This window comes from Hipposideros armiger, unplaced genomic scaffold (genome assembly GCF_001890085.2).
Source record: "Hipposideros armiger isolate ML-2016 unplaced genomic scaffold, ASM189008v1 scaffold_22, whole genome shotgun sequence".
Classification (NCBI taxonomy): domain Eukaryota; kingdom Metazoa; phylum Chordata; class Mammalia; order Chiroptera; family Hipposideridae; genus Hipposideros; species Hipposideros armiger.
Genome location: NW_017731372.1, coordinates 4,465,844 through 4,486,478, shown reverse-complemented (window position 1 = coordinate 4,486,478; position 20,635 = coordinate 4,465,844). Strand labels below are relative to the sequence as shown.

Below are 20,635 nucleotides of genomic sequence, written 5' to 3'. Positions count from 1 at the left end.
AGTCTTGCTCTTTTCCCAGCGTTTTTTGCAAACTAGGGGTCACAGGAATATTGTTGAAAGCTGCTAGAATCGCTTCAAGAATTTTTAAACTTTTGTAATTTTTGTGTACTTGTCAGAGTTTGATTAAGTATGCAGTTGGGTACTCTGAAAGTGCGGTAACTCCTGTTGGTGTAATGCAGTGATTGTTAAGTGAGCAGGAGTCCTCCTAACTGGGCTTTTGGACACCAAAACACACTAACGTTGGCGACGAGTTGCAGCAAAACAAGAACATATTTGCAAAGTTATATTGATGTATAGGAACTTCAAGTATGAAAGAATTTATACCTAGTGTTAAGTTTGTTCATAACTTGCATTACAGTAAATTTTTTTAAAATTCAGTGGTGAGGAAGAAGGCTCTGAAATTTTTTCATTAAAATGGGCCCATCCATTACTTGTATTAGAGATATTCTATTTTGTGCAAATTTTCTCCCATCAATTACCCCCATATCTACCTCTCTCTCTCTCTCTCTCTCTCTCTCTCTCTCTCTCTCTCTCTCACACACACACACACACACACACACACAGTTTTAACTTTTGGAAGCTGGTCACAACAAAAACAAAAACACTGGAGAGAGTATTCCGGAGAAGGTCCTGACTTTCCAGTGGCCTTAAGAACAGCTTCTTTTCCATAAAGCAGTAGTGTGCCCCTAAAGAGTGAAGCTTCCAAGCTTGACCAGAACTCTTAACTGCAAACTAACCCCTGACCTGTAGCCCAGGAGGAGTCAGGTTTAGGTTCTGGTGTGGGCTCCGCCACGGCCTTACACAGGTGGCTGGCAGCCGCTTCTTACTACTCAGTTTATACTAATATCCATTCCTGCTGCTCTCACACTTGTGAGGATCAGGTATTTGTCTAGCTCTGTTAAAACAGAAAATCTTGACACATAGGTAGTTAAGTTCCCTGTACTTGCACTCTTTTACGCCAGTTCACTTTACGGTAATTACTTGCTTGAAAATCTACCTTCTGCGTTGTATGAGTTTTGTGAGGTTCCTCGTTATGTTCATGGTTTACCTGTGTCCTGGTGTCTGATACATTCAGCAGGTACCTGTTGAATGAATGGAGCTGTTGATGTCCTGAAGTGACTGCAACCACAGATGGTTTAAAGGTGTGTTAGGAAATCATCTCATGAAATCACCACACGGGTGATTTTTCTTTTCTCTTCTGAGAAATTGATGGTAAAGCAGTTTGCGTGTGGAGTTCAGATTCCTTCTCTAGGAAAAAGGGCTTTGCACACTAGGGGGCCTGCTCGCCACACTGTTGAGCTGTGGAGGACAGAGCCATCACCATGGTTTCCTGCGGGTTTGTGATCATTGTGTGAGCTGCAGGCAGCAGTCGGCATCAGCGCTTATGAAATGCTAAGCAATTCTATGCACTTGTGCAAATGAATGGGGGGGGGGTTCCTCTTGAGAGGAGGTGATGGGAGACCGTATGACTAGATGCAAACTCTTCAAAACCCAGCCTAGTGATGTTTAATTTAATTCAGCATTTCCTCAGCCGCCTTTTAAAATGCTTGCCTCATCTGTTAAGCATATTTCATATTCAGTTTAAAAAATATAGAGCAAGGCATCATTTTCTAAAGCACGTGCTTTGAAACTCAGGGTTGTGAACCTTCCCCGGAAGTGACTGGCTGGGTTTGGAGGGTGGTGATTCCCTCGGTCACTTAGCAGGACCATTACTGACATCTGACAGGCTCAAAGGGGGCAGTGGGCAAAATGCAGACTAGGTGAGGCTCATTCTCTGTCCTGTCTCTGGGATGAATAAACCCAGGAGCTCCTAGTTTGCTGGGCACGAGGGACCATGAGCGTGTGTGCCCTGGATCTGAACATGGGGTTGGCAGTCAGTGCCAGAGGACCAGCCACTCCATCATGGAGGACGACGTGATGCCATCACCACAGCATCAGTCAGTCATTGGTTTAGTGTGGCCTTCCGTTTTTTTGCCTAGTAATGAGGTTTATTTTCTCTGAGCCATCCACGTACTTGCCTTTTCCCCTGGTGGCTGCAGACATGGTTTGTGAGACAGTTAGGGTAGGGGTGCACTTAATCGTTTAAGTACTTGGTGGCTCTGACCTCATCTTGTTATAGATAAGCCTGAGGCTAACTACCAACATGAGATGCTCAGGTCCACCATTTAAACTCTGATCACAGTCTACAGTTCCCTCAATTTAGTATCAGAGAAATTGAATCTAGAGATAGGGGAAGTCAGGGGGTGGAATTTGGCTATGTAATTGGGATAAAGAAAGAGTGTTAGTAGCTCAAACTCTCTTTTTCCCAGTGAGATCTTTTTCTCTTTTTATGGTGAACCTAAAGATTTGACTTCCATTCATCTGATGGGTTAAGGGAAATACCTGTCTTTCGTATCACTTGGTACTTAAAAAAAAAAAAAGTACCAGCAAAAACTGTTTTTTGTTGTTTTTGTTTTTTTTTCTTCAACTTTCCATGGACAGTAATTTTCCATGAAGTCCCGATCTTTCAAGGCTGTTCCTTTTAAGTGTCCTGCACATAATCTGAGATAGAGGCAAGCTGTCCCGGGATTTGATCTGTTGGCCAGATTCGCTATGCTTTCTGTAACGAAAAGTATTTAGCTGCCTTTTAAAACCACATAGTTCCTATGGAAAGAATATAAATGGGGAAATAATTTCCATTCTTTTTTTTTTTTTTTACTGTTTCAGGAGGTCAGTTGCTCAGGAAGCAATCTGTCACAAAGCTGCTCTCAGCATTGGTACTGAACACATACTGCCCTTGTTAAGAGATCTCCCTCTCTCCCCCCCCCTCTCTCTCAGTCTTCCTTCTTGAATCATCAGCTCTGCCTTTCACTTGGGTTAAGTGAAGCTTTTGTGTACTTCATCTGTCTTGCTCCTCTTTCTCTTTTGGACCCCATATCTTTCACTCTTACATGTATGCAAACCTCAAAAAATCTTGGCTCCACCAGCTACCGCACCCTCTCACCTGCGTCTTAAAGTCTCACATTTTCGGAGCACCCTCTTTCTTTTGAAAGACAGGACCTCAGCAAGGGGATTGACTCTCACTGGACTTTATTATTAGATAGCTGCCCTTTTGCTGTAATCCAAATCCAATATGGCAACAAAACAGCAATGTAATAAGAATGATTAAAATGTCGTCATATGGGGAACTGGTTTTAGGTCTTTTAAATGTTGTCAATAAAGCTTCCACCCTGTGACTCATTTTGATTATATTCATTTGAATGCCAGCAGGGGCTCAATGAGGATAAACAGAAGCTTGCCTGGGTTCTCTCGTAGGCGTGTACCGAACATTTGCCAGGTAGCCAAGCATATTCTGAGCACTAGGGATACAGAGGTCAAGAGGACATAGCCTTCACCCTCAAAGAGCTTCCCCTCCGGTCTGAGAATGTCACACTGCCTTGGGAGCAAATCTCTGGTCGTCAGAGGTGTCAAGGAGGGTTTGCAAGGTGACTCGTCAGCGGTCGTGTCTGACATCCCCCCCAGCTTCTCTGCTAGCCGGGGCCTGTTCTTCGCGAAGAAGAAAGAGTAAAATTGTACAATTTCTAAAGAACTGAGCTTAAAAATTGATTACGAAGTAAAGTATTTTTCATGCTGGAGACATGTGAATGTGATTGAAGCCTCTAACAAAGATGCTTGTGTTGCAGGCCAAAGTCACCCACCAAAGCCCGGCGGACTCAGGCAGCGCCTTCCGAGAACGCACCAGGAGATCGCTCTCGGGCAGTCACCTTCCCGAGAGGAGTTCGGCTGACAGCCCCAGGGAGAGCCTGAGGGCCAAGCGAGGCCGGCTCGCCCCCAGCCCAGACGCTGGCCCCGGGTCTAGCGAGAACTGTAGGGTGCAGTAGAGGAGATTTCGTGTGTCAGGACCCCTGATTGGTGGCAGTAGTTGAATAGAAAGCAGGATGCCTCCAGGGGCCTGTCATTAGTCAGAGAGCCACATGATCAGTGGGAAGAAAACATTCCTTATAAATCTAAATACGTTGTACTTTTTTAGATCTCCCATTATAAGTGTTAGAAAATCATCCCTGACAGCCCTCTTCGGTAATGTAAACAGTAGTGTAGAAAGCTCTTGGGTAATGTTACACTAAATGGCAAGCATTATATAACAACTTCCGTTTGTGTGTGGATCTTACGCCAAAAAAAAGGCAAAACACATTTTATACTTCCATTTAACAGCTCCCAAGAAAATGTAAACTTTTGCTCTTTATGTTCATGCCTATGTGTAGTGTTAGCACAAGACAGTTTTAGATGGAGAAGTTCTTTGAGCTGAGTCAAATGAAGAGGAACCGTGGTATGTTTCTAAGGAACACACATGGGTGTGTTTGTCCCCTTTCCACGTGTTCTCTAAACCTTTGCTTGTGCAACCTGTACATATTTGTGTGTGTGTGCGGTGGGGGTTGTGTGTTTCTCTCCGCTTACTCGGGTTGCAGGCTCCTCCAAGGTGTGCTATATCCAGTTTTCTGTCATTGTGATGGTTTTTTTTAAAGACTCGCTTGGTGTGCATTCTCACAAATGGTGATCTTGTATTTAAATATGGCATTTTTTTTCCTAATAAAAAAAAATCACCTGTGTATTCTGTGCAAATGATTCCTCAGTATAAATGCATTGTGAGCGTGGGTACCACTTCTTGCCACCTTCAACAGCCTCTTACAAAAGTGAAACTGTTTTGACAAGTGATACTAGCATATGTAGCAAACATCGTCAGTTATAGTAAAAGGCATGGCTTGGAATGTGAGTCATGAAGATTGTATGGGAATATACCATGTCCAGCCAGTGCCCGGCATGTTATGTGTCCCCACTAAATCGTATCAGCAAGGATGTGTGTGTGGTATTTTCCAGCTCATTTTGGTGACAGGGTTTTGAAAATATGTAGGCATTATGAGCCATAGCAAATCTGAAAACTTTGGAACAAGTCCCTGTGTCCTTGAAAAAGCTTTCCAGGACATGAGCTCGTAAAAGATCATTTGCTCTTGGCTTTTGGCTCGGGTTGATGTGTAAACCTTGACCAATACTCTCATTTATAGTTTAAAATTGTCCTTTGCAAGGTGGCCTCGATTGTTGGATCATGCTTCAACACTGTTAAGCTACTTAGGATTCATCTTCCGAAAACTGATCTCCTGACTCTCAGCTGCTCGGGGTTGTGCTCTGGTGCAATATTCTTACCATAAATCACCCCAAGGCTGCCATGTGCTCAAGGGCATGGCCCCGAGTAGACGGCGCTGGGACCAGGCCATCGGCTTTATTGGCTGTCCCCAGTTACTGGAAGATTCCACCGAGAAGGTCTGCCTGGGTAATTCCATGGGTCCTTGAGAGCATCTTCATCTTTTCCTGGGTGGACCGCAGCTGCTGCTGCCGGTTCCAGGGACGACTTTCCATGCCTTCTGTTTTCGTAATCGTGGGGAATCGTTCACGTCTTATAATGGACAGCCAGGACATGAAATATTTTTTTTCCTTGAGCTAACAGAGCTAACAGTATCCTAGGATGAAAAGTAAATATGCTCTAGTCCCAATTGTGAAGTACCCAATAAACCAGTTGAGTCACAAATAAGATCCCAGCTGACTAATCATGTGGGGAAGAGACCAAGCCCAGAGGTCTAGGAATCGGATTCTCACCTGTACAATGAGGGGCTTGGCTGAGACAAGTTTCTCTTCTTGAAGATTCTACAGAAACTGAGATGGCTTTGTGTTGTGGGGAATTATCAAGAGTACAAAGGGACTGCATCTTCAATGATCAGGGAATACAACCCAACCTTTTAATGTCTGATTTCCTGAGTCACCCCTTCAACCCTCCCACCCCACACTAACCTTTGAGATTTATTTGTGACTTTTCCCATTTGACCCCAATTAAATATATTTTGTTGGACCTGTCAAATTTTCCCAGCTTTATTTGAACCTGGAAAGAAGTCAGGGCACATCTTCCCAGGGGCCCCTCACTCTAGGAGGGGAGACCTGTTCCACTTCCCAAGGGTTTGAGTCCGCAGAGACTTCTAACTGCTGAACAGTGATCTTAGAATTTCCAAGTTCTTCCAAAGTCGTTCAGGCTATGACACCGTGTCTTGAAAGTAATTTAGTGGGAGATAAACTATGGTCAATTATTACACCACAGGCCTAAGCTGTAGGATCATTGGCATATATTTCATATTTCTGGTGGTTGAGAAAGGGGATAAAATGATTTCTTCAGGAAGTTGCTAAGTACTTTAGTTGGCAGTTGAGGAGAGTTGGGCTCGGCCCGCCTTCCCACTTCTATTCATCCAGTAGGATAGAAGGGGCTTTATGCTTTATGCTAGCTTCGCTGACTAGAACCTGAGAACGGAACTTGGAGTGCTCCCAGAGAGCCAGGTCATTGTAATTAGCAAAGTCTGAGGACCTAAAGCTAGCACCTTACCACCACGAAATGCTACATACCTAATGCCACCACTCACCTGAGCTATGGCTCAACTACTTAAAACATTGTGTGGAATGTTACCTACTTTTTACAAAGTGTATTCGCATGTTTTCTCAAACAGTGTCTTTGTGAGGTGGACATTAGGATTTCCGTTTTATAGGCTCAGGTTAAATCAGAGGCACAGGTGGAACTTCTGACTCATACGTCTGGGAAGACCTTATTAATTATAATAATGTCTCTCACAACAGCTTTGTAAAATGGCAGTTATCCTCATTGGATAAAAGTTGAAGTAGGGTCAGAGAAGTGAAGCATCTCAACCTCAGCTTTGTGAATACAGAGCCCACTCACGTTTGTCTTGTGCTTCCCTAAAGGCAGGCTGTTCAGAATGATTCTGATAGTACAAATATTCAGGTGATAGAAGTAGTTTTTTACTTTGTGCAATGCGGATGTCCTTAAGTCTAGGATGGTATAGCATCTGACTTGTGTTACCTTTTACTGAATTTTCAAAAATATGAGATTAGCTATAAATTTCAACTTCTAGAAATTGTAACTACTAACTTAATGCATAAGCGTTATTTACCTTAAGTAAATCCTTTTTAAAAATCTGTTTGGGAAAACCTTGAAAAATCTAAAGATTTGTAAGGCTTTGAAGACAAAAGTTTCGTATAAATGTAGACATTAAAAGTGGAAGTCGGGGGCCGGCCGAGTGGCGCGATGGTTAAGAACTCGCTTGGGATGCCAGAGGGCCCCGGTTCGGATCCCACATATGAGGGCCAGTGACACTGCCCTCTACAGCTAAGATGCTGAACAACAGCTCAACCTGGAGCTGGGCTGCCGTGAGTCGCCGGCGACGGCGTGGGCTGCAGTCCCTGTGGCAGTGGATTGCCATGGGCTACCGTGTGTGGCCAGCAGCCAGCGTGAGTGGCCAGCAGCCGCAGTGAGCGGCCGTCCAGAAGCCGGCGACTGATCTGCCTCGCCAGAGAAGAGCGCAATGATGGTGCCAACTTGGGCCAGTGAAGCAACATCCTCCACAACTAGATTGAAGAACAAAACGACAGCAACTTGTCTGTTCCCCTTTCCCCAATTCCCCAGCACTGTTCCCATCCCCCCAATTCCCCAATTAAAAAAAAAAATCTTTAAAAAAAAAAAGTGGAAGTCGGGTGTTAGAATGCCTGGGGTCCCCATGTGACCTTGGCCAAATTACTTAATTCGCTATGTCTCAGTTTCCTCTGGTAAAATTGGGAATAATAGTAATAATCTCTTAAAATTGTGATGATCAAATTAGTTAATACATATGATTTTGCACTCAAAATGTTGGTTAGTCTGTATACAAATAATTACATATAATTTTAAAATACTGCAGCTTAACATTGTTAGCTAAAACTGTTCTTCTAATACATTAATTTCAGATTAAGTTCCGTCCTACAAAATTCTCACTGTTCTCAATACCATTAATTCTTATTTTGTAAGTGAATTTCATCATAGATTTGCACATATCACTCAATTACTGATGTTGCAAATGAACCAGCCAGTGATTTTTGGGTTTTGTTTGGCTTTTAAAAAATACTCAAAATAATGATTACAATAGTTACAAATGCATTGTGTTGCTGAAGCTCATATGTAAATTTGGAATTCAGAATACATTACAGAAACAACATTGCAAATTGTACCCAAATTAAAACCCAGAAAGTCAGTTTCCGCTCATAATATGTTAAAATGGTAATTAAGTTTGTTTCAACTATACAGGATCTCCACTCATAGCATTGTTTCTCTGGAAAAATGCACCGGGGGAGCCAAAAAAATGAATACACATGACTTGTAGTCATCTTTTGTTAACAGAATATATTGAATATTACAATTTTAATAGTTTTTTCCTTTCTTAAAATGTGTATACATTGTTTTGGCACGCTCTGTATTTTAGGCATTGGGTTACCAGAAACTCATTTTTCTGTTCCTCAACCTTTTTTTCCCCAGTGTGTCCCATCTTCCCTTCCCATTTGGTGGTGTTGGGTAATTGTCTAGCTGTCTCAGGAGAGCCATATTTCTGACAGCAGCTGCTCCCAATATGAGCGGGAAAGTGTTGGTTCTGATGCCGCAGGCAAGGCCCGTCCTGTGTAATGTTGATGTATTTGTGTATGTACATGCAAGTGGTTCTACTGATGTTTTAGAAAAATCACAAGGAAACTCACGTATCAGTTTTGTTGGCTTGCAAGTTGAGTTCCAGCCCACAAAATTCCCACCAGCCTCCCTCCCCTCAATGCAAAGAATGTGGCTGATAAATCAGATTCCTGTACGTGGCTATGCCTCTCCTCTGAGGATACCTGGAGGATGATCAGAGGGTAATGCTTACCTGTATGAAAACACTGTTTGCCAAACCAAATCCTTGCAGTTTCAAATGCTTTACCTCATTTGATATGTAATAATCTTGTGAAGTGGGTCCTATTTGTGCAACTCAAGAAGAGACGCAAAGTGGTTATTAAGTTTGTGGCAAAAGAAAATGGAGGCTGTAGTCTCGGTCCCCAGTCCAAAGCTCCTTGTATGTTACCGTACACCCCCCAGTAGAGAGTAAAGGGACCCAGGAGGCCAAGAAGCCAAATACCAGCCTGACGGTAGGATCCCATTCTGAACCCAATGGGGGAAGTTCCCTTCTTTAAGGACTTAGGACAACTCCACACCTAAGGAAAATGTCCTTTATTTAACTTCATTTAACTCTTTGAGGTAGTCAGGGATTTGACGTTAGGGTTTCCAGAAAACATTATGCTGTTGTAATAATACTCACTTTTGTTTTTCCCCAATGCTGCTTTTGCAAGGAGGTAGGAAAATGGCAGCTTTCCACAGTTACAAACTCTGTAGCGAAACACTGGGATATTCCTGAGTTTTAAATGCGAACAGATCCTCTCGGTGTTGAAATCACAGCTGTGTTATCTAACAGCGTTTGCTGGCTGCCTGCCCACCCCTTCCTGCTAGACCTTGGGCAGTCTGCATGAGGATGTTATTTGTCCTGGATGCCATCTGCTTGTTGTTTTAACGGTCATCTTCTTGGACGTAGGCCAGCAGAGGGTCATGGGGGTGTCCTGTGTTAGCCCATAGTGCTTTGTCTCTTCTACGTGTGGGCAGCCTATATTGTATGCTTACACAGTGGGCTGTGGGCACTTTCCTTAGAATCAGACGCCTGGGGAAGGAAAGAACTGTCACTGCTGTGATTTGTAAACAGGTGCAGCGAGTGTGGAGATGATTTTCCTTCCGAAACAGCTATGCTCAGAGCTGATAGGTGAGCTGCATCTCGGCTCTGCCATTTGCAGAGGTTGGGCATTCAACCTACGAGACAATCGGGCTCCCTCCATGTGGAAATAACAGATGTTTATGGACTTGCATATAACATATTTTAATGGCAGGATGAATAAATGGAGGATATCCATCATTCCTAGAATTTAAAACAACTCCTTATTGGGAAGATTTACTGCAGATTCCACGTACCAATCTGTTGTTATGAAAACCAGAAGCCCAAATTAGCATCCTAAATCTTGTTCCAACATGGATAACAAAATTAGATTCTCCCCTTCATTTAAGAAGAAAATATGTTAGGTTGGAAGAGTTGCACACTGATTTTCCAAATGTGGCATAGATTGTAGTCAATGAAGGGTTATTTTTTAACCAAATTCAGCCAATTTTTTTTTTTTTGTCCCAGACAAAATTTCTGTTGCTTTGGCAAATGGTTGATTGCCTACCCAACTGTCATTTCTACTTTCTTGCCAATAGAACCCCACTTTTGTTCAGGTGTTGGGCAGCATTTGCTCAGGAAACATGGCCCCATCACCAGGTAAGGAATGCAGTGAGCATAAGCCGATTATGGTCACACCATTGTCTTTTTCCAGGCCTGGTTATGATGACCACCCTGCTGTAACCAATTCTGATCCATAGATAAAACATCCCCAAAACACAGGACACCCAATCAGAAAGATGGGTCTCTGATAACTTTGGTAAGCCTCTGAACAACCTTGAACTTCTTGTCATCTCAGAAAATATACCATTATTTTTAAAAGTAACTTCCGGTAGGAAATTCTGTTACTTTACCCACAACCTTCCTGATACAGTGGCAAAGACTGTTATCTGTGTTTTTTCATTTTGTTCCTCAGCACCTACACTTCATACTTCCTTTGAGTTTGGCCTGCCACCTGATCCCTTTACCCCTATTCGCTGACTTTCTCCATACCTGTCACGGAGAGCAATTCTGCTTCGACTGGTACAGGGCACCTGTCTGAAACCTGTGACACAGGAAGACATGAAAAAAGCACATGATTTTCTAGTGCCTCTCGATGCAAATCTTTAAAGTCATTTGTTATTCTGTTGATTGTGATTCCCCTTAAACAACAGGTAGTTTAAATTATAATGGCGACAAGTCCAAAATCACATGGTTTTTGGAGCATCCGTAACTTCTGTCATGACACTATGGTTTAATGATCTAGGTTTTCTTTATCACTTTGAAGGTGAAGGAATTGAGAGCCTGAATAAGAAATAGTTTTCTCTGCATCCCACACTGTCCTAAAACCCAGATCCTGGCTACTCAGAATGGTGCTTTTTGAAAATAGAGTGTGTAACCTGTCAGTGTGAGTAATTATTTACACTTTTTTTTTTCTAGAAGTGATCATTCACGGCACTAGAAGGAGCAGCAAGTTTGGACCACCTCAAGAAAATTGGGTCTTGAGTTCTACGCAGAGGGCATATCACTACCCTCTGTCCTTGCCTGAAAGACCAGGGGACATTCCTGGGAAAACCCCGTAGGGAAGCCGTGGTTCGGTTGCCAGCCTCAGAGAGTGTGTATGTGTGCATGTTAGCGGGACAGTCCTAGGGACAGACACACAGGGCATGAGCACCCACGTCTGGTGGCGGAACCCCAGAAGCTCTCCACCTCCCTCACCAGGCGTTTTCTCCAAGCCGAAGCCCACGCTGACTCTGCCTCTGTATATACTCGAGGGCTTTTCCTTTAGCAGCCCCCAAACATGGCAACGTGTGCCTTTTTTTTTTTTTAAGATTTTTATTGGGGAATTGGGGGGATGGGAACAGTGGTGGGGAATTGGGGGAAGGGGAACAGACAAGTTGCTGTTGTTTTGTTCTTCAGTCTAGTTGTGGAGGACGTTGCTTCACTGGCCCAAGTTGGCACCATCATTGCGCTCTTCCCGGGCGAGGCAGATCAGTCGCCGGCTTCTGGACGGCCGCTCACTGCGGCTGCTGGCCGCTCACGCTGGCTGCTGGCTACACACCATAGCCCATGGCAACCCACTGCAGCAGGGGCTGCAGCCTACGCCGTCGCCGGCGACTCATGGCAGCCCAGTTCCAGGTTGAGCTGTTGTTCAGCATCTTAGCTGTGGAGGGCAGTGTCACTGGCCTTCATATGTGGGATCCGAACCGGGGCCCTCTGGCGTCCCAAGCCAGCTCTTAACCATCGTGCCACTTGGCTGGCCCGTCAGTGTGTGCCTTTTAAGCACTTTGGGCTTTAAATAAAAAAAATAAAGAAAAACCCTCAGATGTAACCTGTCAGATTTTAAGACCTTTCTTCTCCTAGAGTCTTTCCATTCATGTGTACAACCTACTTGAATTTGATTCAGTGAAAACCAGAACAAAATCAGAGGGTACCAGCCTTTACAAATCATTCCCAAATATATTTTCTTTAAATATAAGAGTGGATGGGGAGCCCTACCATGTTACTTTACAGACAACGGACCACTTGACAGAAAGACTGAGTTTTGGAGAGAAATGTAATAGTAAGCTGAGTTTGGGGGTCACAGCCTGTAAAGATCAAGTAGAAATACAGGTGAAGAATGTGCAGTGGTCATTGGAAAAGAAAAAATACCTTTTAAGTCAATAGAATAACAGCAGAGAATTTAGAAAAAAAGGAAATGTTTATAAACTCTCCCTAACTCAAAATTTACTACTTTTGTCTATAATAGAGATATTGAGAAATACTTTTTTTTTTTCGTGTAAATTTTCATGACCTAGACATAGAGAAGAGTTATTAACCGCACACTCGACCTACTAAGGATTCCAGTTTTTGGTTGGGCACATTACTGCCATGATTAAAAATATTTTACCTACATTTCAGTCTATAAAACACAGCAGGCATTGCTTTAAATTTTTGTTGTGTTATCTTTTATCATGCCTGCTGTCTCCAAAGAGCACTTATCCTGAAATTCTTTGTAAACTTGGTAATCCCTAACACAGTGCCCTGCATGGAGAAAGCTTCAGTGAGCAGTGACTGATCAATCTATAGCTGAATGATGGATTAAATAAGAACCAGACCCATCATTGCTCAGCATTTGAATATAGATTATTTTTTCCCAGTTAGACAAAATCAAGAACGTATTGTGGTCTTTTAGATTTTTAGAAAAAGAAGAAAACTGCAGAGATAAGTTTTATGTTTAAGGCTGCAGTAGCCATGATCACCTCTCAATATATTTTTTTCACTATACCTTAGAAAACACATTCAGTCCAACCAAATTAGGTGGCTTTATTGTGCCTTCACCCACCATTCCTATTCCTGCTTCCAAACTATTTTTCACCACTTTTTGGATTCGTTCCTGATCCCCCATTCTACCTCATTCTCCAAGGCCCAGGGCAAGCCACTTCTTCTCTGTGCAATCTTCCTTGGCCACACTCCTGGGTCATCACCTCCTCCTGGGAGTGACTTAGTGACTGCTCATTAGGTTAACACTTCAATCGCAACAATGTAACATATGCCACGTTTTTATGTGTATCCCTATTTCCTCATCTGAACTCGTTGGGGACAGTAGAGTGTCCTAAACCTTTTTATACTCCCAGTTCAAGCACAGGGCCCAGCCTATTAATACTAGACGATTATCACCTGGATGACAGTTGCCTTCTCTTTTTTACCAGGACGTGGAAGAGTGAGGAATTGACAGAGGTGTACTGACTTCTCAGCCTTAGCCCTGGCTGGTACTAAGAGCCACCCGCTTGGGCTTCTTTTTGACAGACCAAGATCAAATGCTTCTTAATCAGCCATCAGGTCTTTGCCGATAGCTGTTTCGACGGAGCGACTGGGTGAACTGTCTTAGGGATACTTCCCACATGACTAATCTCTATCTCAGAATCCAAAGCTAGTCCCGTTACGCACGAGAATGGCACACAGGCAGACATGTTCCTCCCGCTAGTTTGCTAACTGTTTACTTCCAGTGCAGCTCATTTTCAGTCTTTCTTTGAGACGAATCAAGATGGCATATAGTTCAAGGGTCTAATCACGGAAAGGTCAGGAAATTGAAGGTCAGGAGGTTTGTCAGTACTTCATCTTTTCTCTTGTAATACGCTCACCTTATATGGCTCTGCGAGTACAGTAGAACCTAGTCTAGCCATTCCTTATGCGTTTGGGATTGGGGAAAATGTCTTGTGGACGTCACATTGCCATCTGTCTGCATTACCAGGAAAGAACAGCTCTTCCAAAGTAATTTTAAAAGATATGTAGCTCTCAGGAGGAATGTTTAACCTATTTAACTTAAAGTTTATTTTTTAACATTCTTTTATTTAAAAGTCATTTTAAAAAAAATTTTATTGGAAACTGTGTTTTTTTCCAGGACACATAAGCTCCAAGTTAAGCCATTGTCTTCAATGTAGTTGTGGAGGGCGCAGCTCACTGGCCCATGTGGAAATCGAACCGGCAACCTTGGTGTTATGAGCCTGCGCTCTGACCACCTGAGCCAACTGGCCGTTCCCCCCCCCCTTTTTTTTTTTTTTTTTTGCTTACAAAAAATGTCTTCCCTTTCATCACTGGGCACTTTATAAAAATACCATTTATAAAGTGACTTTTATCTTGACTTCAAACCTGCCTTCTATCCTTGCTTTCTGTTGCTCCCGCTGGCATGCTGTAAGCCACATTTCTGCTTCCCATCTGATTCCCTGATAGGCTTTCCCAGTAACAGGTGCTAGAGGGACATTGGAGAATTGGAGGAGGAAGCGGGCCTAGGTCCTACTTGTTAGCTTCCTCTCAGCATCGCCCTTTAGCCTCACTTCTTCACTCTGGCAGTGGCAGTTGAATAGCAGCATCTGGATTCGGTTTACGATTTTCCCAACCCTCATCAGCTTCCTCGAGCTCCCTTAGAGGGCCAGCACTGGAGTCTCTTCCTCCAGCCTCTTTCATTTTAGTAATTCCCACCTCTTCCCTTGTTCCTTTGGCCTTAAGCATGGTGACTGCTGCAGGTGCAGCCTCTGTGAGTGCATCGAATTTATTTTTTTGTTTCTCTTTCAGTTCTTCAATGCCTAATTAACAATACTTTATTAAATTCACTCTGTGTAAATAACTGGTGTCATTTCTGTCTCTTGATTAGACCTGGACTGACACAAATCATGGAGGTTGTCTTATGTGTTTGGAGGTAGTAAAACTATAGAATAAAATGATAGAGGGTGCCCCCAAAAATGTATACACATTTTAAGATAGGAACTAACTATTAAAATTACGCTGATGGTAACCACTTGGAGCACCTCTTGTAATTGCAGGAGTCAAACGTGACTTGGATTCATCTTTTGTTATCGGTATATATTGAGTATTGCAATTTTAATACAGTTTTTTCCTTTCTTAAAAATGTGTATACATTCTTTGGGCACCATCTGTATTTTAAGTACATTCTTTCATCCATATTTTTCACCTCTTTAAATTTCTAGCAAATTGTCTGACTTAGTGGACATATTCTAGAAACCATGTTTTTCTCTCCACAATAACCTACTGACCTGGCTTGATGCTAATACTTCAAGGCTTAAAAAAATATATATCCACAAATTTCCATTTCCTGCAAATGAGAGTTAATATTGCTCTTTGTCCTCCCACACCCCAGATTGGGGGGGGGGGTGACTTGGAACGGGAGTGAGTATCCCAGTTGGCCTCACTCTTGTGACACCTTGCAAATCCCAGGAGGGGGCAACACAGGATACTATAAGAATCGTCACCCACAGGAGGCTGAAGGTTCTGGGCCTTTCTTGCTCCTGGCAGGGGGAGGAGAAGCCCCAGTGAGAGCAGCAGAATTGATTTAAATGTTCCTTTCAACATCGCTCTCAGCATGGCTGCAAATGGCTTTCTGGGACTGGTGCTTTGGCTCGTGAAGTTAGTGATTCTGAGGTCAGAGGAAGATTTCTCCCTTGAGAACTTCTGTGCTCAGAGGGGGTGTTTTTTTTGCCATTCCTCATTTGATAGCCGCTTCTGTTTCTCGATCAGATTTTTTTTTTGTCATTATGGAATGATATTTTTGGCAGAGTAGAAGTTTTTAATTTTAATGAAGTTGAACTTAACACATTTTTCTTCCATGGATCACGCTTCTGGTGTTGTATCTAAAAATCCATCCCGAAACCCAAAGGCACATAGATGTTATCCTGTGCTTTCTTCTAGAAATTCCATAGTACTGTGTTTTATCTTTAGATCTATGATCCATTTTGAGTTAATTTGTTTTTGTGAAAGGCATAAGGTGTATAGATTTTTTTTTTCTTTTTGCATACAAACGTCCAATTTTTCCGTCAGCCTTTGTGGAAAAGACTATTCTTTCTTGGCTGAATTACCTCTGTTCCTTTTTCAAAGATTAGGTGACTATATTTGTGTGGGTCTATTTCTGAGCTTTCTTTTCTGTTCCAGGTTCATTGATTTTTCAGATAGTGTTTATTAAGCACCTACTACAGGAGGCATTCTGCTGAGGCACAAAAAGGAGAGACAAAGTTACTGCTCTTGGGTAGCTCTCTGTCCTGATAATCAGAGCAATAGTTCCCAGCACATCTTGGTCACTGATATCATGGAAGTGTGCACAGGGTACCAGAGTTCCCAGGACACAAACATATAAAACATCCAACCATTTCTTCCCATCTCTACCATGTCTGTTTCCGTCAGGGTCTGAAGTACTATCACCTCTTGCCTGGATTTTTATAGTCACCTTCTAACTAGGTTCTGGGCTTGCCTTTCCTCTGCTCAGAATCTCCAGTGGGCTCCCTTCTGCTGATTAAGAGTCCAGAGTCCTCACCAGAGCCTTCAGGAGCTGATCCCATCATGCCCCCCCCCGACCTCATCTTCTGTCCTCACCCCCATCATTCTGTTCCGGCCTCTCGCCTCCTTGCTGTTCCTTGAAGGTGCAAGGCAACCTTGTTTCGGGGATTTGCATGTGCTTAGCTCTCTGCTAGGGATACTCTTGCCAGGTAATTGCATGTCCTCCTTCCGACAGCGCCTTCAGTTCTCGATACAACCTATACTATCAGCATTCATCGCCTGCTCTTCATTTCAGTTCCTCTTTTCCTTATAAGCTGCCTCTCTCCAGGAAATTTCGTGAGGTTATAGAATTTTGTCTCTTTCTCCCCCTTCCTCTTCCTCCTCCTCTTTCTTTCCCCTGTGGTGCCTAGACTGATGCTTGGAATAGAGTATGAACTCATCAAATGTTTATGGAATGAAAGCATGGGAAAGAAATAGGGACACTTCGGGAGTAATCCCAGTAAACTATCAGTTTCTTAAAGAAAGAGGAGTTTATAAAAGCCACCCCTGATTCCCAGTGCCTGGGGCATGAAATAAATGCTCAGTAAATGAATGAATGAAAACCAATATACTCAAATACCCACTTTGCAGTTGAGAACCTTGAGGCCCCAAACCTTAAATGATTTCCTATGGTCATGTACCCCAGTAATGGCAGACATGGTGTTTGACACTGTAGTGATAGTGTTTGTGTGTGTGTGTGTGTGTTTCATTTCACCATTATGAAACTATAATCTCTGAAGCAAGATGAACTAATTGGGTCAAGGGGATTAATTAGAAGTACAGGGGAAGGGGCCGGCCAAGGGGCGCAATGGTTAAGAACTGGCTTGGGACGCCAGAGGGCCCCGGTTCGGATCCCACATATGAGGGCCAGTGACACTGCCCTCTACAGCTAAGATGCTGAACAACAGCTCAACCTGGAGCTGGGCTGCCGTGAGTCGCTGGCGACGGCGTAGGCTGCAGCCCCTGTGGCAGTGGGTTGCCATGGGCTACCGTGTGTAGCCAGCAGCCAGCGTGAGCAGCAGTCCAGAAGCCGGTGACTGATCTGCCTCACCCGGGAAGAGCGCAATGATTGTGCCAACTTGGGCCAGTGAAGCAACGTCCTCCACAACTAGACTGAAGAACAAAACGACAGCAACTTGTCTGTTCCCCTTCCCTCAATTGCCCAGCACTGTTTCCATCCCCCCAATACCCCAATAAAAAATCTTAAAAAAAAAAAAAGTACAGGGGAAGTCTTCATGGGTTAAAATATTTCTCAGTAAGTTTTTGAGGGAAGGGAACCGCAATGGCAAGACGAGGAAACAGAGTTCTTCTCCTTCCCAAATCCCCTATCTTGGCTGAGATGCCTGATAACGCGGGGGTACGCACCAGAGGGTCCCCACAGCCGCGTTGACAAGGAGTTGTGGTCACTTTTGCTTGCCAGCTCACAGAGGCCATGGAAGGTAGGAGCTGAACTGAGTTAGCCTCCCAGCAAGGCCTTCTTTCATTTGCATCAAAAGGCAAAATGCTGGAGGGTTAGGAACACCTGAGTGATCTAAGCTGTGGAAGCAATTTTCTCACACCTGCGCTCTTCCCAGGGAGCACCAGCGGTTACCTGGAGGAAGCCAGTCTTCTCAGTGTCCTTCTCAGAACTTCTCTCTTGGACCCCAGCTGGAGGTCCCCATCCCAGCACAGGCCTTCCAGAAAAACGTTCAAAAGCGGGGAGATGCAGCTGACTCAGCTCTCAGCGTTCCCCCCGGGGGGGGGGGGGGGACTGTCTGTGTCAATACCTCCCTCTGAGTTCAATTCAAAAGCAGTGGTTGTTGAACTGCTGTAATATCACTGATGCTGTCTCGTTGGTGAGTTGGCCCAAGTATTGGGTCGTCGGGAAAGTCATGACGCATTTTTGCATTGAAAAACATAGAAAAATACGTCATGACTTTCCTGACGACCCGATAATTGGACAGGGTCATGTCCCTTCTATCAACTGGCATTTATAGCTTTTCTTGGATTGTATTACCTGTTTTGCTGAAAACTTATGCCATTAAGAGAACTAATGATACTGACTTGTATCAAATTTCAAGATTTATATAACTTGTTCCATATGGCTTTGACAATGCTATCATATTTTTAGACAGTTACGAAAGATATTTTTCTCATGGAATGTCAGGATGGTACCTGGGAAAGTTGAGGGCTGTCGTGTGAGGAATGTAAAAGAATAGAAAGTCAAACAACTAACTTCAAACGTTTTTGTCAAAATTGGTCTAGGACGAAATGAGGAGAGAGATTCCTTATGTGATACCACAGAGTAAAAAAATGCTGCTTTTTGTTGTTGTTGTTGTTCAAGTCTGCTGCAATTATTTTTAGTTTATTGTCTATCAGTAAACCATTAATAGGTTCTGAGTTTTCTCTTTAGATTTGCTATGCTTATCATTATTCAGTGTAGTTTGCTTTTGGAAATTCACAAGTTCGATGAACTAGATTCATCATTCAATAAAGTACAACCAAGAAAGAATGGAACACTTTTTTAAATTGATGTTTTGCCTTGTCACTTTATACATTTATACATGTTATAAGAGGAAAAGAGTTTTTAGGAAGAGCACCACGACACCAAATCTCACCCAATATTCCCACTCAGGATCACTTCAGTAAATCAACTGCTCTTTAAAAGTTTCAAGGGGAAAACTGCGTCTTAATTTTCACCGTGCAGGGTGTGACTGATAGCACTGAATTTTTCTTTGCGTATGGGCACATTTTCTTGTGTTCACAAAGAGAAGAAAACTAGCTTGGAACTCTTGTTATTCCCTCTGAGGGTTCTTCTCTTTCTCGTCCTCCTCCATTTGGCTGAAAGAGCAAAGATAAATGTGAGTGGTTATTAAATAATCACTTGTTACAAATATCTGATTAGGATCTGGTCCATGTCAACAGCTGTTGCTTGCCAGCCTCTTGGCAGTGCTCTGATCACGTTAGGTTTGGGGTAATCAATTTATTCTAATACAAACCGTATTGGATGATTGAGATTTTATGCCTTTTTATTTCCTTTAAACAGCCTTCTGAACCAAATGCTTATTATTTTGAAATGCAGCCACATTCTGGCCACCCCAGGAGTCCGGTGTTAAGATGGAGATCTGAGTACTTTAGAAATATTTTCTTCCTGACGCAGCAACACTTCGAAAAATGGACAGAAAAATGATGTTTCTGGTTTTCTTTCCTATCTGCTGATTATTGGAGTTTCATTAGGAAAGTGACAGTAACCTTTTAATCTATGGAATTTTTGCTGAAAAAAGCCTTCCTCTTCTTGCTTTATTTTGCCTACATTTTTGGTAAAGATGGTCTACCCCAAAATTTAGTATTCATATCCAGTAATAAGCATCAACCATAGGGTGGGTGGAGGCCCAGAGAAGGGAGCGGAGGGGGGTTTTGCAGCGGGTGGGGTGGGGGGACATCATACAAATGGACAACCAGCAATGCAGGGGATTAGAGGGGTGAAAAGCTGAGAGACTGAGCGTAGAAGTTGTTTGTCTCTCCATGGGAATGGGGCTGTAACAAAGCCGTGTTCTAAAGGTTACGTAAGGATACCATCAATAAACCAACTATTTTGAGAGGTACGGGGCAGGAACTTCTAGATAGGAACGTCACATGAGCACCTATGAGTGATGTGCAGAGGTGGCAAACTCAGATGCCTGCAGGGAGTAAGCAGGTGGCCTGCATGCAGGGATGCTATTAACAGCATTTAACAACAGTGTGGTACCAACATTTACCAATCAGAGCAGATACTGGCCATAGAGGCAGGTCAGGGTCCAATAGGTTCCTTGTGACACCCAGCACTTCTCCTTATTCCCTGGATCTTGGGGACATCTGGAATATCCTCAGGGGTGGGCTCGGGGCAGCAGGAGAGGCATGGGTCCATTGGAAAGGCACAGGATAGTGCTGATCTATTGACCAATATAAAGTATATTTCAATAATCTAACAACTCTTTTACTAAACTGTGGATTATCAGCCCTTTCCACTGGGGTAAAGGGGACTCCATGAAGGAACCACAGCGAGTGGTGCAGACGGTGGTAGGCCTCTTCTCTTAGCTGCGATCCAGTGGATTGGAGATCTCCTTAAAAAGATTATTCTTCAACCTTGTGCAGGTGAAACAGAATACATCTGCAGGGTGATTGTGGGCATTTCCTGTCCGTCATATGAGACTCCGTACTCAGGTGCTAGCTTAATAGCTGCTGCGTTATAACAGCAATGGCTCACACAA

General features: G+C 43.3%; 1 protein-coding gene across 1 annotated transcript in view; it reads left to right on the top strand.

The window, feature by feature from the left end:
- Positions 1-4,575, top strand: part of CENPF (centromere protein F) — a 55,210-nt gene extending 50,635 nt beyond the window's left edge. The window contains exons 20-21 of the mRNA XM_019635451.1: positions 751-881; positions 3,663-4,575. Of these exons, the coding sequence (XP_019490996.1) occupies positions 751-881; positions 3,663-3,860 (329 nt within the window). The 3' untranslated portion in view covers positions 3,861-4,575. The remainder of the gene's footprint in view (positions 1-750; positions 882-3,662) is intronic.
- The last annotated feature ends 16,060 nt before the right edge of the window (positions 4,576-20,635 follow it).